This window comes from Anas acuta, chromosome 29, assembly GCF_963932015.1.
Source record: "Anas acuta chromosome 29, bAnaAcu1.1, whole genome shotgun sequence".
Taxonomy (NCBI): Eukaryota; Metazoa; Chordata; class Aves; order Anseriformes; family Anatidae; genus Anas; species Anas acuta.
The window spans coordinates 3,188,710-3,211,669 of NC_089007.1; the positions used below are offsets into that span (position 1 = coordinate 3,188,710).

Sequence of the window (22,960 nt, forward strand, 5' to 3'; positions counted from 1 at the left end):
GGGGGGGGTCCTGAGGCTGATGCTGCCCCCCCCCCCACAACTGGTGGGGCTGCTGCTGGTGGCACTGGGGGGTCCCCTGGATGGGGGGGGTCCCTTGGGGGGGTGACATGTCCCTTTGGGGGGGGGGGTTCACGTGTCCCTGGGGATGGGGGGGGGCTATTGGGGAATTTTGGGGTGGGGGGGCTGACGCTGTGCCCCCCCCCCAGCTGGTGGGGCTGCTGCTGGTGGCACTGGGGGGTCCCTTGGGGGGGGTGACACCTCCCTTTGGAGGGAGGGGGGTGTCCATTTGGGGGTCTCCTGTCCCCCTGGGGAGGGGAGGGGGCTCCTGGGGGGGGTGTTATTTTTTTTTTGGGGGGGGGCTGACGCTGTGTGTGCCCCCCTCCCAGCTGGTGGGGCGGCTGCTGGTGGCACTGGGGGGTCCCTTGGGGGGAGGGGGGTGTCCCCTTGGGGGGATGGGGATGTCCTTTAGGGGGGTCATGTCCCCCTGGGGAGGGGAGGGGGCTTCTGGGGGGGGTGTTATTTTTTTTTGGGGGGGGGGGCTGACGCTGTGTATGCCCCCCCCAGCTGGTGGGGCTGCTGCTGGTGGCCGTGGCCGCCTGGGGCAAGGGCTTCGGGCTGGTGTCCAGCATCCACATCATCGGCGGCGTCATCGCCGTGGGCGTCTTCCTGCTGCTCATCGCCGTGGTGGGGGCTGGTGGGGGCCGTGCACCACCACCAGGTCCTGCTCTTCTTCGTATCCTTCCCTCGGACCCCCCCGGACCCCCCCCCAAAAAATCCCCCCCCCCCCCCAAAAAAAAAAATCCCAAATCCCCTGGGGTAATGGTGAGGGGAAGGGGGGACCTGAGGGTGCAGTGGTTTTGGGGGGGTTGGAAGGGGTTGGGGGGGGGGTTAGGGGGGGTTAGGGGGGAATAAAGGGGTTGGGGGGGCTGGCAGGGGGTGCCCCCCCCCTCAATGGGACGAGCACATCTCGGTGCCCCCCCCCCTCCTTGACTGCGCCCCCCCCCAGTACATGATCATCCTGGGCCTCGTCTTCGTCTTCCAGTTCGGGGTCTCCTGCTCCTGCCTGGCCATCAACAGGAGCCGGCAGGTGAGGGGGGGGGGGCACAATTTGGGGGGGTACACACAAATTTGGGGGTGTACACACAATTTTTTTGGGGTGGGGGCACAATTTTGGGGAGGGGGGGGCACCAGCCCCTTGCCTCAACCCCTGGCACCACCGTGGGGACCTTGGAGAGGGGCTGGGGGGCACCACTGGGCGCAGTCCCCATGGGGAGGGGGAGGCACAATTTGGGGAGTGGGGGGGGGCACAATTTGGGGGGCGGTACACACAATTTTTTTTTGGGGGGGGGGCACAATTTTGGGGAGGGCATCAGTGTCCCTTGTCCCCGTGGGGACACCTTGGAGAGGGGTTGGGGGGCACTCTGGGCGCTGTCCCCATGGGGAGGGGGAGGCACAATTTGGGGGAAGGGGGGGGCACAATTTGGCGAGGGGGGGCCACACAATTTTATTTTTTTGTGGGGGGCACCAGCCCCTTGCCCCAACCCCTGGCACCACCTTGGGGACCTTGGAGAGGGGCTGGGGCGCACCACGGGCGCAGTCCCCATGGGTAGGGGGGGATTGAAGGGGGGGCGGATTTTTAACCCGGGGGGGGGGGCTGCCCTTTTTTTTGTGTGCCCCCCCCCCACAGGAGGGGCTGTTCAGCTCGACCTGGCCCCTGCTGAGCAACAAAACCAAGACGGAGCTGGAGGAGAGCCTGGACTGCTGCGGGCTGCTCAACAGCACCGCCGACCCCGGCGCCTTCCGCACCTTCCAGGCCGAGTTCAGCGCCTGCCCGGCGGTGAGTGGGGGGGGCCGGGAGCCTTCTCAGTGCCCCCCCCCCGGTAAAAAAAATTAAAAATGTTCCTCGTAACCCCCCCCCGCAGAAGTGCAAGGGCGCTGCTGGGCCGGGACCCCCGCGCCCCCCCCGTGCCTGACGTGCGGGCGAGAAGATGCTGCGGCACTCGGACGAGGCGCTGAAGATCCTGGGGGGGGTCGGGCTCTTCTTCAGCTTCACCGAGGTAAAAATGGGGCTGGGGGGGGTCCTGGGGGGGGGTCACGGCATGAGGGGACCCCCCCTCACCACCCGTGTCCCCCCTCCTCAATGCAGATCCTGGAGTGTGGCTGGCCATGCGCTACCGCAACCAGAAGGACCCCCGCGCCAACCCCAGCGCCTTCTTGTAGGGGCCGTGGCCCCCCCCCAAAGCCTCGTGGCCCCCCCCCCCAGCCTCTTGTTGTCCCCCCCCAGCCCTTTTGTCCCCCCCCCACGTCCCCCGAGCCGCTGACCGGGCCCTCGGCGGCCGCATGAAGCCTCGGGCACGGGGGCAGCCCCCGGACGGACCCACGGCCACGCCGCGGCTGGAGCTGGGCTCGTGGCCCCCCCCCCCACACCGAGACCCCCCCCCCCCAGGACCCCCCCCCACACCTCCCAGTTTGGCTGCCCCCCCCCCCCCCAAACTGGTGCATGCTGGTTATTTATACACGGGGACTGGGACCCCCCCACCCCCCTCCCCACTGTGTGGCCGTGGGGGGGTCACCAGCGTGTCCCCCGGGGGGGGGGGCAGCGTGGTGTCGTGTCCCCCCCCCCCCCCCCCCCACCAAAAAAAAAAATAAAGGGTCAAATAAATAAACGCCCCCCCAGCACCACTGCGCCTCTGGGTCTCCTGGGGGTTTGTTGCCCCCCTCCCCCGTGTTGTGTCCCCCCCCCCACGGCGCACGAGAGCGGCTGGGCTACGAGAAAGGAGGTGGGGGCTGAGCCCCCCCCACCCCTTTATTGGAGGGGGGGGGGGGCACCCAAATCCTCATCGGGCGCCCCCCCCCCGCACGGCCTTGCACGAGGACCCCCCCCCCCTTCCACGAGGGCCCCCCCGTGCGAGCAGAGCACCAGTGCAGAGGTCGCGACCCCCTGCACGCAGCTCGCACGAGGATTTTTTGGGGGGGGGGGGGCTCCTTTTGCACGGGGGGGGGGGCACACCCTTCTGCACAAGGATTTTTTTTTTGGGGGGGGGGCACCAGCACACGGCGCCGTGCTCAGCCCCCTCCTCGTGCAAGGGGAGCCACGGCCCCCCCCCCGTCCCCCCCCCCCACCCATATGTCCGTCAGCACTTGGGAGGTTGTGGGGGGGGCCCCCAGCTGTGTGGCCCCCCCCCGAGAGTCCAGTCCTGTGTGCCCCCCCCCGGGGGGGGGCTACCCCTCGCCCTGCAGGTAGCGGTGCCGCAGCGCGTCGTAGGCGGAGATCCGCTTGTAGGGGTTGAAGGTCAGCATCTCCTGGGGGGGGGGGACACAAGGTCAGGGGGGGGTCTTGTTGTGTGCCCCCCCCCCCCCCCCCAAGCCCCCCCCCACCTCACCAGCAGCAGCTGCGCCCCCAGGGGCTCCATCTCGGGCACGAAGCCCTCCACGGGCTGGGGGGGGCTGCGGTGAAGGCGCAGCGGGGGCAGGGCCACGTCCAGCGGCCACTCGTCCTCCACGGGGAGCCCGATCAGGCTGGGGGGGGGGCAGCGTTAGGGCTGGGTGCCCCCCACCCAAAAAAATCCCAGCCCCACAGCTGCCCCCACCCCCACATCCCTAGGACCCCCCCTGGTCCCTCCCAGACCCCCCCCCCAGGACCCCTCACCCAGAGCTCAGGACCCCCCCAGCCCCATTTCTCAGCCCCCCCCCCCCATCTCCAAATCCTCCCCACACCCCCTAGAGCCCCCCCCCCATCCCAAGACCCCCCCCCGGGACCCCCCCAACTCACTCAAAGATCTTGCCCAGCTGGTCAGCCTCCGAATTACCGCAGAAAAGTGGCCTGGGGGGGGGGGGACAGAACAAAAAGGGACATCACCGAGGTGGGGGGGGGACACAGAGACCCCCCCTCGTGGCTGCTGACCCCTCCCATGGCTGCTGACCCCCCCCCAACGGCCACTGACCCCCCCAGCACCACCCCTGGGCAGGGTAGGGGGGGACCCACCAGGGTGTGACCGTGGCCACCAGCGGCTCCCCCCACAGCCCCCCCAAGGTGGGACCAGGGGGACCGGCCCCCCCCCCAGTTTTTGCGCCCCCCCCCCCCTCCCAATTTGTGCCCCCCCCGCTCACTTCCTGCGGAACATCTCTGCGAAGATGCAGCCCACGCTCCACATGTCCACGGGGGTCGCGTACGTCGACTGCAGCAGCACCTCGGGCGCCCGGTACCACAGCGTCACCACCTGCGGCGCACGGCTCAGACACCCCCACCGCGGCCACCGTGGCCACCACGGGACCCCCCCACGGTCACCGGACCCCCCCCATAACCACTGGACCCCCCCACGGCCACCCCGGACCCGCAGCGTCACGGCCACCGCAGCCGTGGCCACCTGGGGTCCCCCCCTCCCGGTTCCTTTTGGCTTCGTGGCTGCCCAACTTGGTGGCCACCCGCACCCCTGGGCACCCAACTTGGTGGCCACCTGGTCCCCGGGGTCACCCGGAGCTCCCAGGGGTCGCCCCCAGCCTGACCCGTGGCCACTTGGGACCTCAGGCTCGTGGCCACCCAGGACCCAGCCACCCAGGAGCCACGGCCACCAAGATTCGTGGCCACCAGGACCTGGAGTCCCCCGGCCCTCGTGGCCAGCCCAACTTCACCCACGGCCACCAACCCCCCACGGCTGCTCGGGACCCTCCCTGCTCCTTGGCTTCCTGGCCAGCCCGGTGGCCACCCAACCCTGTGGCCACCGAATGTGGTCCTGGGGCCACCTGGAACCCCAGGGGCTCCTTGGCTTTGTGGCCACCCCAATGCACCCCGTGGCCACCCCAACCTACCCCATAGTCACCCTAATACACCCTGTGGCCACCCCAATGCACCCCGTAGTCACCCCAATGTGCCCCGTGGCCACCCCAACCCACCCCATGGCCACCAGGACCCGCGGCCACCCAGGACCCAGCCCCAGAGCGTCGCAGCCACGAGGCCGTGGGACCCCGCAGCCCCTTTTGGGGAGGGGTCCCGCCCCCCCCCCAACCCCCCAAATCACGCACCACGGGGGTGAGGGCCATCTGGCAGCTGTAGATGCGAGCCAGCCCGAAATCGGCCAGCTTGACCTGGCCGCTGCTGGTCACCAGGATGTTCTCGGGCTTGAGGTCGCGGTGCACGATGCAGTTGGAGTGCAGGAAATCCAACCCCCGCAGGAACTGCCGCATCAGGTCCTGGGCAGGGGGGGGGACAACACCCCCAAAAAAAACATCACCCTCAGCACCCCTGCACCTCGCCGTGCCCCCCCCCCAAAACCCCGTAGCCCCCGTGGGCACCTTGATGGTGTCCAGCGGTAGCCCAGGCGCGGGCGCTTTGTCCAGGTAGGTTTTCAGGTCCTGGTCCACGTGCTCGAACACCAGCGTCACCTTGGTCTCGCGCTCCGTGCGCGCCGTGGCACGAGACGTCCATCAGCCTGCCGGGGGGGTGGGGGGGTGAACACCGGGACCACCCCCCCCAATGTGGTGTCCCCCCCCCCCCGTGGACCACCCCCCTCAGCGCGGTGGTCCCTGTGTCCAGGAGGTGGCCCAGCCACAGCCACGGGGCAGGAGGTGCAGCGTGTCCCCGTGTCCCCACCCCACAGCCACGTGGTGACACCGAGCAGAGGGGGGGGAGCTGCCCCTTGTCCCCCCCCCCCCCCAACCAAGCAGTGGGGCACGGCTCAAAGCCCACGGCCCCCACCAACAGCCACGGGGCAGGAGGTGGCCCCCATCCCCCTGTCCCCCGTCCCCACAAAGGGACCACGGGGCGAACCCAGGGGCATGGTGGTGGCCACCCCCTGCCCCCTGCCCCCCCCCAAACCCCACGACCCCCCCCCAAAAAACCGAGGGGACAGCACCCACCCCCCCTCCCCACGGCACCACAGCAGGACCCCGGGGGGGGGGTCACCGACCCCTGGGGACGGAGCGGACCCCGTAACCGCCACCCGGGGAGGCGGGGGGGGGGGGATTTTTTTGGGGGGGGGATTTTTTTGGGGGGGGGGGGCTCACCGCACGATGTTGGGGTGGTCGAAGTGCTCGAGGCGCTTGAGCAGGGCGACCTCGCGCACGGTGCTGAGGGGGAGCCCGTTCTCGGTGGCCGTCACCCGCACGTTCTTCAGGGCCACGAAGCGGCCGCTGCCGCAGGTCCCGCGCTTTGTACACGGTGCCGTAGGCGCCCACCCCGATCTCGGCCACTGGCTCGTACTGCGCCCGCGCCTCCTGCGCCATCCTGCGCCGCAGCCCTGCGCACACCCCCCCCGGGACACCCCCCCGGTGACACACAGGTACGCGGTCACCCCCCCAGTGACACCCTGCATCCCCCTGGGTGACACTCGGCACCCCCTTGGTGACACCCTGGACACCCCCCCGGTGACACCTGGACACCTGGTCACCCCCCTTGGTGACACCCTGACACCCAGTGCCCCCCCCCTCTTGGTGACACCCTGCACACCCCCCCTGGCGACACGCTGGACCACCCCCCCTCGGTGACACCCAGTGCCCCCCCCCAGTGCCCCACTGGACACCCCCCCCCGGTGCCCCCTTGCACCCCCCCTTACTGACACCCATCACCCCTCAGCGCCCCCCCCCACACCGGGACCACCCCCCCAACACCCCCAGCCCCCCCCAAACCCCACTGCCCTGTAACCACCGGAGACCCCTAGCACCCCACAGACCCTCCGACCCCCCCCCTCCTTCCCAGGACCCCCCCCAGATCTAAACCAGCCCCCAATACCCCGTAACCCCCAGCACCCCCAAAACAGCCCCCCCCAAACAGCCCCCCCAGCACCCCCTAACCCCTAGGACCACCCCGGGACCCCAAAGCCCCCCACCCCTAAACCAGCCCCCCCAGCACCCCATAACCCCCAGGACCTCCCTAGGACACCCGGACCCCACCCCCAAACCACCCTCACCCCACGGGCCCCCCCCCGTCCCCCCCCCAGCTCCCCCCAACCCCCGGGACCCCCAAAGCAGCCCCCGCCCCCCCCAGGACCCCCCCCCCCAAACCTCCCTTCTCCCCCCCCTCCTTGCCCAGTACCCCGGACCCGGTGGGGGGGTCGCGGTGGGGGGGTCCCGGAGGGGGGGTCCCGGGGGGGGGGGGGGCGGCCACGTGCCGGGCCCGGGACTCACCGGGGGCAGCGCGCGGCTCGCGGGCCGGGCGGGGGGGGCGGGGCTGGAGGACCGGAACCAACGAGACGGCCGGCAGGAAGGGCCGGGGGGGGGCACGGGGGGGGGCGCAGGGGGACACGGACACGGGGGGGGGGTCACGGGGGGGTCGGGGGGGGGGACACGGGGACCCCCAGGGGACCCCCGGGAGCGCAGCCCCCCCGCGGGGCCCGGAGGATCCCGGGGGGCTCGGGGGGGGGCCCCGCGGACACGCGTGGGGAAGGGGCTCGGGGGGCGCCCCCCCCCCCCCCCAACCCCCCCCCGTGGGAACCCCGCCGGGACCCCCCCCCCCGCCGGCCACGCCCCCCTTTGTTCCCCAGGCCACGCCCCCTGCCCGTGGCCACGCCCCCATCCATAGGCCACGCCCCCTTCCCTTAGCCCCGCCCCCGCCCTGTCCGTGGTGCTGAAGCGGCCCCGCGGGACCCACGCGCGATCGTGGCCTGGGGGGGGGGTACCCGGAACGGAGCCCACGGGTGGGACGCGGACCCCAAGGGGGGGGGGGCGGCAGGGCCCACGGGGGGAGCCGGGGCCACGCAGGGGGGGCCTCGTTGCCCCCCCCCACGCGTGTCTCAGCTGCCCCCCCCCCCCAGCGGGCACACGCGCGTGGAAATGCCCCCCCCCGGCCCCACGCGTCCCCCCCCGGCCCCCTCTGACCCCCCCCCCGGCCCTCGTGTCCCGTGCCCACGTTGTCCCCAGCCCCATGTCCCCCCCCCAGCTCACAGGGTGGGGGGGGGGGTCCCGTGGGGTCACCCCTGCGTGGGGCCAGCGCTCAGCGCTGAGCCCCCCCCCCCCGTGTCGGTGTCACCGCGGTGCCCCCCCCGTGTTGGTGTCACCACGCTCGGCTGCGTTTGGCGTCAGGGGGGGTCCAGAGTCTCCCCCGCTGACGTCAGCCTCGTGCCCCCCCCCCGGCTTGGTGGCACATTAACCCCACGGGGGGGGGGGGGGACATGGGTCCACGGTGCCATGACCACAGCAGCCAGTGCGGGGCAGGGGACATCCCCGTCTGCCCCCCCCCCCCCGATGCCACCCACAGGGCACAGGGTGACCCGGGGTGGGACAGGAGGGGCGTGGGGGGGGTGACGGCAAAGTCATGGGGGGGACACGAGGGACGTGGGGGGGTGACACGGGGGGGTGACAGCAGTGTCACAGGGAGGGTGACACAACCAGGGGGGTGGAGGGACACACAGGGACCATCCCCCGCTGGCCATCACCCTGGGGATCACCCCCATGGGACACCCGTGCCCCCCCCCCCGCAGCCCTAATTAACACCGCTAATTAATTACAATGACATCCTCGTTATTTTCCCTTCCCCCCCCCTTAACCTGCCCTCCCCCATCCCACCGTGGCCAACAGCTGCGGGTGCCACCAGGACCCGCCCTTGGTCCCCTCCCCACACCTCCCAGTGCCCCCCCACACCCCCTTGGTGCCCCCCCCACACCTCCCAGTGCCCCCCCCATTTATTTCCCCCCCCCCCCCAGCCCCGTCTCACCCCGGCGGGGCAGCCCGGGGGTGCGGGGGCCGCGGGGGTGCCGCCCGGCGGGATCGGGGCCACGTCACGTCTGGGTGCCGCGGGCACGCCGGGGCAGGCAGCGCCCCCCCCACACCCCCCCCCCGGGCAGCGGGTGGGGGTGCTGAGTCACCGGCGCGGTGCTGCCGAGGTTTAATTAAGCGAGGAGCAATCAATTAATAAATAAAGCTTTAAATAAGCCGGGCGGGCGAGGGGCCGCCGCGTCTCCGCAGGAGCAATAAATAACCGGCGCCCTCGGGCGTTAAATACGGCCCCGAGGGGACGTCACGGGGTGGGGGTCAGGGACGGGGGGGTCCCAGCTTCGTGTCCCCCCCCCCCCCGGCGGCTCAGGAACTGGAGGTTGATGCTGGTCTCAGGGACGAGCAGGGTGCGGGTCATGGGCTTCACCGGGGCCCCCCCCGGGCTCCGGCCGCACCTCGAAGTGCAGCAGGATCTGTGGGGGAAAGGGGGTGAGGGGTGGGGGCACGGGGGGGACATAGGGGGGGACATGGGGACAGAGGGGACATGGAGGACGTGGAAGGGACACGGGGGGGGAGAGATGGAGGGGCCACAAGGACCTCAGGACGGAGGGACTGGAGAGGGTGGGAAGGCCACGGGGATGGAGAGGGCACATGGGGACAAACGGGGACATGGGGACGGAGGGGACAGGGACACGGGGACGGAGGGGATGGGGACATGAGGATGGAGGGGAGAGGACACGGAGGAGACGCGGGGACACGGATGGAAAGGACGGAGGTGACACGGAGACATGGGGACACGATGGATGTGGGGACGCGAGGACAGAAGGGACACGGGGCCGCAGGGATGGAGGGGACACGGGGACGGAGGGGACACGGGGACACCGACCTGCGCCAGGGCCATGTGGATCTCCAGCTCTGCCAGGCGCCTCCCCACGCAGCTGCGTTTGCCCACGCCGAAGGGCAGCGAGGCGTAGGGGTGGTGCGCGGCGCCGCGGCGCAGCCAGCGCTCCGGGACGAAGGCGTCGGGCGCCGCGAAGAAGCGGCCGTCGCGGGAGGCAGCGTAGTGGCACAGCGTGATGAGGGTCTGCGGGGGGTGAGGGGGGTGAGGGGGGGCCGGGATGTCCCCCCCCGGCACCGTGTCCCCCTCCCCGGTGCGTCCCCGCGCTCACCTTTTTGGGCACCAGGTACTCGCCCACGCGGATGTCGCGGTCGGGGACCACGCGGGCGTTGCTGGGGATGACGGGGTAGAGCCTGGGGGGGGGGACAGCGGGGTGTCAGCGGGTGCCACCACCCCCTCCCCATTGTCCCCGCTGTCCCCACTGTCCCCATGCTCACCGCAGCGTCTCCTTCACCACGGCTTTCAGCAGGGGCATTCGGGCCAGCGCGGCCACGGGGGGGTCGTGGCCGGGGCCCAGCGCCGCCACCACCTCCTGGTGAAGCGCCGCCTGCACCCCGGGGTGCCGCGACAGCTCGTACAGGCTCCAGGACAGGGTGCTGGAGATCTGGGGGGGGTGGGGGGGGCAGCGGGGGTAAGGGGGGCACCCACACCCCAATATCGTTGCGTCCACCCTGTCCTCAGCACTGCCACCCCGTCCCCAACACCTCCACCTCATCGTCCCCAATGCCTCCACCCCGGCCCCATCAGGTCCACCCCATTGTCCCCACTGTGACCTCCCCGTCCCCGCCACAACCTCCCTGTCCCCATTGCCTCTACCCCATCACCATCATGTCCACCCCATCCCCAATGCCCACCATGTCCACCCCGTTGTCCCCACCACCATCACCTTGTCCCCACCACAACTTTCCCATCCCCATTGTGACCTCCCCGTCCCCACCGCATCCTCCCTGTCCCCACCGCGTCCTCCCCGTCCCCACCGTGTCCCTCCTGCCCTCACCGTGTCCACGCCGGCCAGCAGCAGCTCGGTGACGTTGCCGTAGATGTCCCTCATGGGGACGTCCTCCTGCACCAGCTGATCCGTCAGGCACCTCTGCTCCGCCGGCTCCCCCCGGGACATCCGCCCGGCCGCCCCGGCCACGCGCCGGTCAACGTGGCGCTTGGCTGCAGGAGGGGGGGGATGACAAAACCCCGTAAGCACCCCAGGGGGGGTGTGGGTGATGCCACCGCGTGCGTGTGTCCCCCCCCCGGCACCCGGCGCCCCCTCACCGAAGGCGAACATGAAGTCCCAGGCCTCGCAGAAGGTCCGCCAGGGTTTGGGGAAGAGGCGGTGCAGGGCCTTGGGCATGGCCATGGTGAGCAGCGTCATGCCGAACATGGTGCCGATGGCGCGGATGAAAGCCTCCGTGTCCCGCGGCACCTCCTGGCGCAGGCAGCCCAGGCGCGACGCGAAGAGGACAGAGGAGATGCCTGCGGGTGACAACGGGGGGGCGGGGGGGGGGCTGTGAGGTGGGGACACGGGGAGCTCTGGGGACGTGGGGAGCCCCGGGGACATCCCGGGGTCTTGGGGAGCCTTGGGGACTTGGGGAGCCTCGGGGACATGGGAGCTCTGGGGATTTGGGGAGCCTCGGGGAGCCCTGGGGATGTGGGGAGCCCCAGGGACTTGGGGAGCTATGGGGATACTGGGAGCCCTGGGGACACGGGGAGCCTTGGTGACTCCAGGAGCCCTGGGGACATGGAGAGCCATGGGGACACAGGAGCCCTGGGGACGCAATGAGGACATGGGGTATCCTCAGGGCACGGGGGCCGTGGTGGGGACAAGGGGGCCGTGGAGCACCACTGGGGACCCCCAGGGGACGCAGGAGTCCCTGGGGACGTGGCGTGGACGAGGGGCACCCTGGGGGACACGGGAATCCTTGGGGAGATGAGGGGGGTCCCCAGGGGAACATGGGGGACATTTGGGGACCCCACGGAGCGCTGCGGGGACAGGGCGAGACACCAGAACTTGGGAAGGGGGCAGGGGGGACACCCGGGAAGCCCCCCCCTCACCTTCCAAGCCGAATTTGTAGAACTCGGCGGCCACATCGGGGACGAGCTGCTGGGGGTGGCGGTCCCGCAGGTGCTGCAGGCGCTGCACCAGGTCACCCACCACGGCCCCCACCGCCCCCCCGCGTACGCCTCGGCCGCCCGCGGGCGCAGCAGGAGGCGCCCCACGAGGCTGCGCAGCCGCTGCCACTCCTCGCCCTCCCTGGGGGGGCACAGAAAGGGATGGGGGGGGTGAGGGGGGGGCACACACACACAAACACACACACGCGGGTGACGTGTGGGGACGTCAGCGCCCGCGGCCCTACGCGCCCGTGCACGTCCCCGGTGCCGCCGCGAGGGAAGGTGCCAAACGGCGCGCTCGTGGGGCCGGGGGGGTGCACGGGATGGTGGGGGGCTGCTTGTAGGGTCAGGGGGCTGGGCACAGGGCTGAGGGGCTGCATATAGGGTCGGGGGGCTGCACATAGGGTCAGGGAGCTGAAGGGCTGCTTGTAGGGTCAGGGGGCGAAGGGCTGCTTGTAGGGTCAGGGGGCTGGGCATGGGGTTGGGGGGCTGCTTGTAGGGTCGGGGGCTGAGCACGGGGTTGTAGGGCTGAGCACAGGGCTGGGGGGCTGCTTTTAGGGTCGGGGGGCTGAGCATGGGGCTGCTTTAGGGTCAAGGGCTGCTTTTAGGGTCAGGAGGCTGGACAAGGGGTTGGGGGGCTGAGCGTTGTCCAGGGGGGCTGCACATAGGGTCGGGGGCTCCCCATGGGGTGGGGGCCAGCCCAAAGGGTCAGGGGGCTGCCTTTGGGGCCGTGCCCATGCCCCGGGGCTCCGTGCCCGGCCCCCTGCCCACGCGGCGGCGGCGGCGCACCCCTGGGGTTACTCACATCCTGCGCTGGGGGCTGGGGGGGGGGGGCTGGGGAAAAAGGGGGGGTGGCGGGGCTGGGGGGGGGCCCTGAATCACGGCTGAGTCACGCCGGGAGCCCCAGCGCTTCCCAGAAGGGGTGTGGGCACAGCGGGATGGGGCAGGGGCTCCCCGGCCCCAGACACGGCCCCCAGACCCCACGTGCAGCCCCAGACCCCGATTTGTGCCCCCAGACCCCATCTGCAGCCCCCAGACCCTGATTTGCATCCCCCAGATCCCCATGTCCCCTCCTCATCTTCCCCCCTCGCATCCCCCAGCCCCCCAACTCCCCCCCCAGCCCCCAAATTGCACCCCCCAGGCCCCTGTGCCCCCTCCCCAGCTCCCCCACTCACATCCCCCAGCCCCCAAACACCCCCCCAGGCCCCAATTTTCACCCTCCACCCCCTCAACCCCCCCCTCCGGCCCCCCAAACACCCCCCAGCGCTCAATTTTCACCCCCCAGCCCCCCTGTGACCCCTCCCCGGCCCCCCAAACACCCCCCCAGCCCCCCTGTAACCCCTCCCCAGCCCCCCCATGCCCCCCCCCAGCCCCCCCAGCCCCACTCACGCGGTCAGCAGCCCGCAGGCGTGCCCTCGGCAGTGCCGGTAATCCTTCCATGAGGAGAGGTGGGAGCGCACGGGGCAGGGCCCCTCCTGCCGCAGCACCTCGCGGATCAGCCCGGCCTCGGCCACGTGCACGGTCAGGATGGGCCCGAAGCTGCCCTTCCACACCGGCCCGTACCGCGCCCGGCCCTCCACCTGGGGGGGGCACGGGGGGCACCGTGGGCAGCAGCCCCCTCCCAGCCCACCCCCAACCCTCTGAGCACCGCCAGGGGGCTCCCCGTTAGCCGTAAATCCCCCCCCCCCCGAGGTGGTGCTGGGGTCCCCTGCCACCCTCAAGCCCCCCCAGAGGTGGTACTGGGGGTCTCCTACTACCCTGAAGCCCCCCAAATGTGACACCGGGGGTCCCTCTGTCATCCTAACCCCCCCCAGAGGTGGCACTGGGGTCCCCCTGTCCCCCTCCAAGCCCCTCAAGGTGGTACTGGGGGTCCCCTTGCACCCTCAAGTCCAGACCTGACACTGGGGGGTCCCCTGCTACCCTCAAGCCCCCCAGGTGTGACACTGGGGTTCCCCCCCGTCATCCTGAAACCCCCTAGAGATGGAGCTGGGGGTCCCCTACCACCCTCAAGCCCCCCAAGGTAGCACTGGGGTCCCCCCGTCACCTCCAACCCCCCCAAGGTGGCACTGAGGGTACCCACATTACGTTCAAGCCCCCCAGATGTGGCACTGGGGGTCCCCTGGCACCCTCAACCCCCCCCCCGAGGTGCGCCCCCCCCACCAGCCCTTCCCAAGCCCCCCAGGATGGCGAAAAACAGGGTTCCCCCCCCCAAAAAAAAAAAACAAGGCCGGGGTCCCCTTGTCCCCCCATGCCCCCAGCCCTGGGGGACCCCCACCTTGCCCCCCCCTTTTACCTGCAGCTCGTGCAGCCTCCGGAGGCCCCCCCGGCAGAGGAGGTCGTACATGAAGGCGGGGGGGCTGGGCCCGGGCATCTCGGCCAGGCTGCGGAGCCCCTGGGGGGCTGCGGGGGGGGCAGACGGGGGGGGCAGGGGGCGAGGGGGGGCCCCCAGCTCGGGCAAGCAGCGGGCGAGGAGGGCGGCCGGGAGGGGAGGCGAAGGCTCTGCGGCATGGCGGGGGGCTGGGGGGGGCTCGGGGGGGTCAGGGACACGGCCCGGGGGGGTCCGGGGGGGGGTCGGGGACCGGCCTCGACTGAGCGGGCGGCATCGCCCCCAGGGCTTTATAGGCACCCACGTGGAGCCCCCAAAGCCCCGCCCCCTCTGTAAGCCCCGCCCCCAAAGGGAGGCCCCACCCCCACCCAATTTTCCCGGGGGGGGGCAAATGGGGACCCCCCCCCTGTGAGGCACAGCCATGGGTGGGCACCCCCCCCACGACCCCCACCACAACCCCCCCCAACTCGGTGACCCCCCCCATGGCCCCCCCCCCACTCATTAACCCCCCCCCAGGTGATTACCCCCCTCCAAGACCCCCCAGCACCCCCCCCAGTCCCATACTGGTCATACTGGTTCCCAGTACCCTGAACTGGGAATCAGCCTGGGGGCTTTTTTTTTTTTTTTGGGGGGGGGGGGGGGGGGGCAGCAATGTGTTGTGCCCCCCCCCCCACATGGGGGGTGGTGATGGCGGGGGAGGGGGGGCAAGGAAACTGGGGAGCACCCCCCCCTATTCTGGGCCCATACTGGGGCCCCAGTTCAACCAGTCTGAGGAGGAAACTGGGAAGAGGAGGAAGGCAGCGGGGCGGACGGCTGCGTGCCCTGGGGGGGGATTTATGAGGTGGGGGGGGGAGGGAAAATGGGTGCCCCCCCCCCAGCCCCTGATTTCTCGGGAATTACCGCCTTGCGACACAGGAAGCGGCCGGGCCTGTGGAAACACCCGCGGGGGGGGGGGCAACGGGGGGGGGGGGCATGGGGACAGGAACGGGGCCCGGGACCTGGCGGCTGGGGGGTGGGCGGGGGGGGGCAGGAACACCCTGGGGGGGGGGCAGGGAACACCCGGGGGGGGTTTCCTGGGGGTGAGCTCACACCTGAACAGCGGCCAAGGGGGAAACTGAGGCAGGGCGAAGGATTTTGGAGGGGGGGGGGGGGCAGGTTTCTTTGGAGGGAGGGGGGCAGAGGGGTGATGGAGCCCCCCCCCCCGGCCCAAATTGGAGACCCAAATTCTCGGGGGGGTGCACAAGAAGGGGGGGGTGAGGAGAAAATGGAGCCGCAGATGACACCTGGGGGGGGGGGGGTGCTTTATTCTGAACTGAGAGCGTGGGGATTTGGGGGGGGACAAGGGGGGGCAGAAGGGACCCTGGGGGGGGGACAGGGACCTTTGGGGGGGGGGGGATTCCAGGGGGGGGACCCTGGGGTGGCAAAAAGGACCCCGGGGTTGTGGGCACAGCCCCCAGGGGGGGCCCTGCAGCAGCAGGAAGGTCCCGGGCTGGGGGGGGGGGGGGCCGGGAGGGACCCGAGGCGGTGCCCCTGCCCCCCCCCGTTGCCCCCCCCCCCAAAAAAATCACGCCTCGTCCCCCAGGGCCGGGTCCGGGACGCGTCGGAAGACGGCGGGGAAGGTCCTGCCCCCGCCGCGCTGCACCTTGCGGCCCTCCTCCGTGCACGTGGCCAACCGCGCCACCACCGGGTCCTGGCTCTGCCGACACACGGGGGGGGGTCACAGGGACCCGGGGGGGGGGTCACGGGGACCGGGGGGGGGTCACAGGGGGCTCCCCCCCTGTCCCGTTCGCTCACCAGCTCCTCCAGCGGCACCTCCTCGAAGAGCGGGTGGGCGCGGAAGTGGCGCGCCATCCACTCGTGCACCTCGGGCACGTCCGTGATGGTGTACGCCAGGCCCTGGGGGGGGCAAAACGGGGTAAAACGGGGTGAAATGGGGGGTAAAATAGGATGGGGGGGGGCAGAGGGATTTGGGGCTCACCCCCGGGCGCAGCACGTAGCCGTAGTCCGCCAGCAGCGCCGCGCTGATGATGCGCCACTTGTGCTTGGTGCGCCTTGAAGTGGGGGTCGGGGAAGAGAAGAACATCTTGCTGAGCTGGGGGGGGGACGGGACAAAATACAAACAAGGGGGGGGTCTCACAGCACCGAGCCCCCCCCAGAGCATATTTTGGGGTATTTCGGAGCCCACCTGGCCTTTGTGGAAGAAGTGGGGCAGGTGCTTCATGGCGTTGGCGCGCAGGCAGGCGATGTTCTGGAAGCGCCCGGGGTTGGCGGCGCGCAGGGCGCGGATGCGGTGCCGGGCGAAGGCGCTGACCTTCAGCCGCAGCTCCAGGCCCAGCGCCAGCGAGTGGGGGAACAGCGCCGACAGCTCCACTGGGGGGGGACAAAAAGGGGGGGGGGGTGAGGGGGGGGCAGCGGGAACCCCCCCAACACGCACACGCACCCCAAGGTGTGTCCCTGTCCGGACTCGCTGCCCGGTGTTGCCACGGGGAGTGGGGATGGGGAAGTTTCTGCCCCAAAATGACCCCCCCTGGCACCACAAACCCCCAAATGACCCCCCCCCCAGCACCGCAAATCCCAAAATGTCCCCCCCCAGCAAAACAAACCCCAAAATGTTCCCCCCCCCAGTGCTCCCCCAGCACCACAACCCCCAAATGACCCCCCCCGGCACCACAAATCCCAAAATGTCCCCCCCTGGCACCCCCCAGCAACACAAACCCCAAAATACCCCCCCCAGTGCACCCCTGGCAACACAAACCCCAAAATGCCCCCCCCCAGTGCCACCTCCAAGCCCCCTTCACCCCAAAATTTCACTCTTCTTGATCCCTCAGGCGCCGCTCCCCCCAAAAGTCCCCCCTGGTGACCCCCCCAGCACCACTCACCCCAAAATGTCCCCCCTTGGTGCCCCCTCAACGACCCTCCCCACCCCAAAATGTGCCCCCTGGTGACCCCCCAGCTCCCCCCAACCCCCAAATGCCCCCCTTAGTGCCCCCCCCGGCCCCCCAGTCCTGTGCCCCCCCCCCCCATTTACCCCACAGCCCCGCCAGGGCCACATCCCCAACGCCCCCCCCCCCCCAAATGCCCCCCCCGGTTTCCCCCCCCCCCCACTCACCCAGCAGCCCCCCGTAGCCGCAGCCCACATCGGCGAACTCCACCTGGGGGGGGGGCTCGGCGGCGGCACCGGGGGGGGCCCCGGGCGGGAAGAAGGCCGGGAACAGCGAGGCCCAGTCCATGTCCTGCGGCCTGGCGGGGCTGCGGGGACACGGGACCGGTGCTGCCGGGGGGGTCCCCGCTGCCCCCCCCCCCCGCGGGATCCCCATTACCGGACACCGCGGGGGGGGGCGCTGAGATACCGGGACCGGTACCGGGAGGCTCCTGGGGGTGTCTGGGTGGGTTGTGAGGGGGGTGGGGGGGGGCTCGGTGATACCGGGCCCTGATGGGGGGGGCTCCCGGTGATACCGGGCCGGGGAGGGGGGGTCCCGGTGATACCGGGGCCGGTACCGGGAGGCTCCCGGGGGTGTCTGGGTGAGCTGTGAGGGGGATGGGGGGGGGGTCCCGGTGCTACCGGGCCGTGAGGGGGGGTCCCGGTTCCCTCCGTTCCCGGGCCGGGCCGTGCTGGGGGGTGCCGTTTCCCGGTGCTCCGGTTCCCGGTGTGTCCGGGCCGTTTGCGGGGGCCCCGGCGCACTCACTAGCGCAGCGTGTGGTCGGCCAGCGGGTTGGAGTGTGCCCGCTGCCGGTAGAACCGCTTCTGGGGGGGCGCCGCCGCCGCCGCCTCCTCCTCCGCCTCCGCCGCCGCCATCATGGCGGCCCCCAGGAGCGGCGTGAGGCGGGCGCCGCTGGGTGACGTCACCGCGCGGCGCGGCGCGCTGACGTCACGGCCGCCGGGAGGGGGGGTCTGGGGCGCGCACCTGTAGAGAGGGGGCGGGGCTTAGGCAGGCCCCGCCCCTCGGGGTGCTCTGTGGGGCCCAGTACATCCCAGTGCCTCCCAGTACATCCCAGTGCCCCCCTTAGTGCCCCCCAGTTCCTCCCAGTGCCCCCCATCAGTCCCCAGTGCCACCCAGTGCCCCCCCAGTACTCCCCAGTGCCCCCCCAGTATCTCCCAGTACCTCCCAGTGACCCCCATCAGTCCCCAGTGCCACCAGTGCTCCCCCAGTGCCCCCCCAGCGCTCCCCAGTGCCACCCCATTGCCCCTCAGTACCTCCCAGTATCCACTTGTGCCCCCCCAGATCCCCCCCAGTGCCCCCCTGTGCTCCCCCAGCACCCCCCAGTCATCTCCAGTCCCTCCCAATATCCCACCAGTGCTCTCCAGCGCCTCCCAGTGCTCCCCAGTACCCCCCACAGGCACTCTCTGCATCTTGGTGTCCCCCAGTGCTTCCCAGTGCCTTCCAGTCCCACCACTGCACCCCCACTGCCCCCCAGTACCCCCCAGTGTCTCTCCCGACTGTTTCCAGTGCTCCTCAGTGCCCCACTGCTGTTCCCCAGTACCTCCCAGTGACCTCCAGTCCACTCTAGTGCCTCTCCCAGTGCTCTCCAGTGGTCTCCAGTCCTCTCCAGTGCTCCCCATCCCCCCAGTTCCCCCAGTATGTCCCCTCCGGCGTCCCCCAGTTTTCCCCATTCCTCCCAGTCCTCCCCATTGTGCCTCCCTCACCCCTCAGCACTCCCCCAGGGCCCTTCCCAGTGCCCCCAGTGCCTCCCAGTCCTCCCAGTAACCCCCCATGGCTCCCACCCTGTTCCCCCAGCCCTTCCCAGGGCCAGGCCTCTTGCCCCTACCCACCCCCCAGTGCCTCCCAGTGCCTCCCAGTCCCCAGTGACCCCCCCAGGATCACCCCTACACCCCCTTCCCAGTGCCCTCCCAGTCCTCCCAGTCCTCCCAGCTCCACGGCCGGGCCCTTCCCGGCAGCAGGCCCGAAGGGGAATTCGGGGCTGCGGCGAAACCGGGGGCGATTTCTGAGAAGGCCCCCGGGGGGGTTGAGCAACACCGGGCCCGGGGCTGTCCGTCCGTCCGTCCATCCGTCCGTCCGTCCCCCCCCCAACCCCCCAGAACCGGGAAACCGTCCCCAAAATGCGTCGGGGAGGGGGGGGGGGGAGGGGGACAGGGCCCCGGGGGGGGCCGTTGTCGGGAACCGGGGCCCCGGGGGCCTTCCAGGAACGGGGCTGAGTCACGGGGAAGTCACGGGGAGGGCGGCGGGGGGGGGGACACGGGGCCTGAGCCCGGTCCCGGGGCCGCGGGCGGTGACCCGGGGCCGTGGCGGTGACGCAGGCGGCCGCGGGGGTCCCGGGGGGGTCGGGCCGGGGCTGGTTGCTCATTACCCGGTGGCACCGGGGGGGGGGACACCGGCTGCGTGCCCCGGTTACCGGTCATCGCACCCCGCTGCCACCGGGCAGGGGCTGGGCCTGATCCCAGCGGGCTGGGGGGCTCTCCCGGTGCTGGGACAATGGGGACACTGGGGACACTGGGGATGGGGACACGGGGATGGGGCTGGGGACACTGGGGATAGGCCTGAAGACACTGAATGGGACAGGGGACACCAGGGATGGGGCAGGGGACACTGGGATGTGGCTGGGGACACTGGGACGGGACAGGGGACAGCATTGATGCAGGAGGGGACATGGGGGAGGAAGCCTGGGGACACTGGGACAGGGTGGGGGACACCAGGAGGGGACAGGGGACAGTGCTGATGCAGGAGGGGACACTGGGGAGCATCCTGGGGACATCAGGACAGGGCAGGGGATACCGGGAAGTGGCCTGGGGACACCGGGGACAGGACTGGGGACAGCAGGGATGGGCAGGGGACACCCGGGGCTGGCCTGGGGACACTGGGATGGGACAGGGGACACTGGGGGACACCTAAACCAAGCAGGGGACACCAGGACAGGGCAGGGGACACTGGGATGGGGCTGGGGACACCGGGGGGCACCAGGCAGGGGACGCTGGGGCTGAGCAGGGGACACTGGGACGGGTCTGGGGACACCATTAGTGGACACTGGGGCCACTGGGAGCAGCCTGGGGACACCGGGACGGGGACACCGGGACGGGGGCGGGGCTGGGGAGAGGCCCCGCCCCCTGTGGGGAGCGACGTCCGCTCTGACCAATGGGGAGGGGGCAGCGGCGAGGCCCCGCCCCTCGGCAAGATGGCGGCGCCCAGCGGCGGGGCCGGGAGGGGAGAGGAGGAGGAGGAGGAGGAGGAGGAGGAGGGGGGGGAGGAAGGGAGAGGGGAGAGAACGAAAGGGAAAAGAAGAGGAAAGGGAGGGAAATGAAAGAGAAAAGGGAAAACGGAGGGGAAGGGGAAAGGGAAAAGGAAGAGGAGGAGGAGGATGAAGATGATGAAGATGAGGATGATGAAGATGAGGATGATGATGATGATGATGAGGAAGGCTTGTCTGGGCCGCTGGCCGCCGTGTTCCCCCGCGACCCCGCTCTCTTCGCCGACTCCTTCCCGACCCGGAGCCGCTTCCGCTTCTGCGGCCACGTCCTGCGAATCGCCCAGCACCACGGCCCCCGGCTCGGGCTGGCGGCGCCCGTCTGGGACGGGGTGCGAGGGGGGGGGGGGGGGCGTGGGGGGGGGCATGGGGGGGGCACCCCTGGGATGGGGGACATCGGGGGTTGGGGGCGGTCCTGGGGGTCTCTGGGGCATGGGGGGGGGGGTCCTGGGGCATGGGGGGGGGGCGTCCTGGGGTCCTGGGGGGGGTCCTGGGGTGTTGGGGGGGGGGATTGTGGGGCATTGGGGGGCTCCTAGGAACTGGGGGGGCTCTTGGGACACGTGGGGGGGGGTGCAATAAGGATGGGGGGGCTCTGGGACCCCAAGGAGACTCAAGGTAGACTCAGGGGGACCCCAGGAGCACGGGGACACCGGCTGCTGGGGGGGGACCTCAAGGAGCACCGGGAGGTGGGGGGGGACCCCAAGGGGGTGGCAGGGGGACAGGGGGGGTCCCCTGTGCCCCCCCCCAACCCTGTGTGTCCCCCCCCCGTCCCAGGCCTTGGAGCTGTGCCGTTACTTCGAGGAGGAGAACCTCGACTTCCGCGGCCGCACCGTCATCGAGCTGGGCGCCGGCACCGGCATCGTGGGCATCCTGGCGGCGCTGCTGGGTGAGCGGGGGGGGGGGGGCACCGCGGCCCCCCCGGGGGTACATCCCCAGGAGCCCAGTAAGGGACTGGGAGCCGGTGGGGGGTCACTGGTGTGAGCACCCCCTGGGGCTGGTGGCTACTGGGGGGGATTGGGGGGTAGGGAGGGGTTGGGGGGGTTGCTGGGGGGGTGGTGTTTGGGGGGTTAGTGGGGGTCAGAAGGGTGTTTGGGGGGGTGCTGGGGGGGTTATTGGGGCTTGGGGGGTGGTGGTGGGGTTATTGGGGGGTAGGGGGGTATTTGGGGAGTTATTGGGGGTAGTGGGTATTTGGGGGGTACTGGGAGGCGATTGGGAGGGGATTTGGGGGCTGTTGGGGGGTTATTGAGGGTAGGGGGGAGGTTTGGGGGGTTATTGGGGGTCAGAAGGGTGTTTGGGGGATACTGGGGGGTAGGGGGGGTCAGGGGAATTTGGGGGTGCTAGGGGGGGTTATTGGGGGGATTTGGGGCATTATTGTGGGGTAAGAAGGGTGGGGGCGTACTAGGGGGTTATTGGGGGGATTTGGGGGTAGTGGGGGGCTTATTGGGGGGGGGTTGGGGGGTTATTTGGGGGTAGGGGGATTCGGGGGGGTTATGGCAGGTAAGAAGGGTACTGGGGGGTATTGGGGGGGTATTTAGGGGTGTGGGGGGGATTTGGGGGTGCAGAGAGGTCCGAGGGAGGTGTGACCCCCCCCCCACCTCCCCCCACCTTACCGATCCCCTAGGGGGGGGACGTGACCATCACGGACCTGCCGCTGGCTTTGGAGCAGATCCGGAGAACGTGCGGAGGAACGTGCCGGGGGGGGGCGCGGCCCCGTGCCCCCCGCCCCGGGTGCGAGCCCTGGCTTGGGGCTTGGACCACGGCTCCTTCCCCCGGGGCTACGACGTGGTGCTGGGCGCGGACGTGGTGTACGACCCCCGCAGCTTCCCGGCCCTGCTGACCACCCTGCGCCACCTCTGCGGCCCCCGCTCCGTGGCCCTGCTGTGCTGCGGGATGCGGCGCGAGCTGGGGGCCGCCCGCTTCTTCCAGCAGCTGCTGCCCCGGCACTTCCGCACCCAGCTGCTGCGGCGCTGTCCCCAAAGTGACGTCGAGCTGTACCGGGCCACCTGCGGGGACATCGGGTGACACCAGGACACCGGGACGCTGTGGGGACACTGTGGGGACAAAGGGGTCTGAGGGATCCCGGGTGGCTCCTTGTCCCCTCCAGTCCCTCGAACTGTACTGGGCCATGTGTGGGAGCCACGGGTGACACCGGGACATGGGGACACTTTGGGCCACCCCCAGGCACCGCGGGTGACACCAGGACACAGGGACATGGGGACACTTTGGGACCAAAGGGACCTGAGGGGTCATCAGCTGCCGGCCCCGTGTCCTCTCCATCCCATCGAGCTGTACCGGGCCACCTGTGGGGGGGCCACGGGTGACACCGGACACTTTGGGGACAAAGGGCCTGAGGGATCCCGGGTGGCCCCTGTCCCCTTCAGCCACCTCCCAGTGCCCCCAGTGCCTTCACAGTGAAGATTTTTTTCTACTATTTTGCCTAAATCTGCTCGTTTTCAGTGTCGCGGCGCCCCCCCCTCACCCTGGGTCTGTGTCCCCCGGTAATGGGGACAGCGTGGGGGGGGGGGGAGGCTCAGACGGCCCCGAGGGGCTCGGTGGGACCGGCCTGGGGCTCTGCTGGGTGCTGGGGGGGGCCCTGGGGGGCTCCGGGGGGTTGGGGGGGGGGCTGGGCAAAGTGGGGGGCTCCAAAAAGGTGGGGGGGGGCTGGGGAGGGGCGAAAACCAGGGAGGGGGGGCTCTAAAACGGGAAGGGGGGCGACTATAGGGGCTGGGGGGGGCTCTGAATGGGCTGGGGGGGGGGGCCCAGCCCCTCTCGGCCCCGCCCCCTGAGCC

General features: G+C 71.0%; 5 protein-coding genes across 5 annotated transcripts in view; 2 read left to right on the top strand and 3 right to left on the bottom strand.

Annotated features, from left to right (window-relative positions):
- Positions 1 to 2,622, top strand: part of TSPAN31 (tetraspanin 31) — a 5,744-nt gene extending 3,122 nt beyond the window's left edge. The window contains 6 exon segments of the mRNA XM_068663313.1: positions 560 to 687; positions 689 to 733; positions 1,007 to 1,087; positions 1,688 to 1,837; positions 1,923 to 2,091; positions 2,156 to 2,622. Coding sequence (XP_068519414.1) covers positions 560 to 687; positions 689 to 733; positions 1,007 to 1,087; positions 1,688 to 1,837; positions 1,923 to 2,091; positions 2,156 to 2,220 — 638 coding nt within the window. The 3' untranslated portion in view covers positions 2,221 to 2,622.
- Positions 2,623 to 2,767: 145 nt separating this feature from the next.
- On the bottom strand, positions 2,768 to 6,231 carry CDK4 (cyclin dependent kinase 4). The gene is given in 9 exon segments (XM_068663581.1): positions 2,768 to 3,303; positions 3,384 to 3,519; positions 3,773 to 3,823; positions 4,111 to 4,220; positions 5,023 to 5,190; positions 5,293 to 5,412; positions 5,414 to 5,429; positions 6,004 to 6,132; positions 6,134 to 6,231. Coding segments are annotated over 9 exon segments (900 nt in total). The 5' UTR covers positions 6,223 to 6,231; the 3' UTR covers positions 2,768 to 3,222.
- Positions 6,232 to 8,841: 2,610 nt separating this feature from the next.
- CYP27B1 (cytochrome P450 family 27 subfamily B member 1) lies at positions 8,842 to 14,428 on the bottom strand. The gene is given in 11 exon segments (XM_068663583.1): positions 8,842 to 9,088; positions 9,090 to 9,119; positions 9,533 to 9,730; positions 9,816 to 9,897; positions 9,982 to 10,148; positions 10,542 to 10,705; positions 10,811 to 11,011; positions 11,591 to 11,708; positions 11,711 to 11,789; positions 13,037 to 13,227; positions 13,941 to 14,428. Coding segments are annotated over 11 exon segments (1,824 nt in total). The 5' UTR covers positions 14,397 to 14,428; the 3' UTR covers positions 8,842 to 8,950.
- A 931-nt stretch (positions 14,429 to 15,359) lies between these two features.
- On the bottom strand, positions 15,360 to 17,828 carry METTL1 (methyltransferase 1, tRNA methylguanosine). Its single transcript, XM_068663584.1, has 6 exons — positions 17,660 to 17,828; positions 17,083 to 17,222; positions 16,159 to 16,343; positions 15,952 to 16,065; positions 15,768 to 15,869; positions 15,360 to 15,669 (listed from the first exon to the last, which is right to left on the bottom strand). The coding sequence occupies exons 1-6, from the start codon at positions 17,770 to 17,772 to the stop codon at positions 15,538 to 15,540; spliced, it is 786 nt and encodes a 261-aa protein (XP_068519685.1). The 5' UTR covers positions 17,773 to 17,828; the 3' UTR covers positions 15,360 to 15,537.
- Positions 17,829 to 20,188: 2,360 nt separating this feature from the next.
- On the top strand, positions 20,189 to 22,574 carry EEF1AKMT3 (EEF1A lysine methyltransferase 3). The gene is given in 4 exon segments (XM_068663580.1): positions 20,189 to 20,503; positions 20,946 to 21,055; positions 21,792 to 21,841; positions 21,844 to 22,574. Coding segments are annotated over 4 exon segments (789 nt in total). The 5' UTR covers positions 20,189 to 20,224; the 3' UTR covers positions 22,194 to 22,574.
- Positions 22,575 to 22,960: the final 386 nt, after the last annotated feature.

Excerpts from the sequence above, each read along its gene's own strand:
- METTL1 (XM_068663584.1), bottom strand. The coding sequence starts at position 17,772 with ATGATGGCGGCGGCGGAGGCGGAGGAGGAGGCGGCGGCGGCGGCGCCC. Across the intron at positions 16,066-16,158 it reads ACTTCTTCCACAAAGGCCAG|CTCAGCAAGATGTTCTTCTC; the intron begins GTGGGCTCCGAA and ends TCCCCCCCCCAG. Across the intron at positions 15,670-15,767 it reads AGGTGCCGCTGGAGGAGCTG|AGCCAGGACCCGGTGGTGGC; the intron begins GTGAGCGAACGG and ends GTGTGTCGGCAG.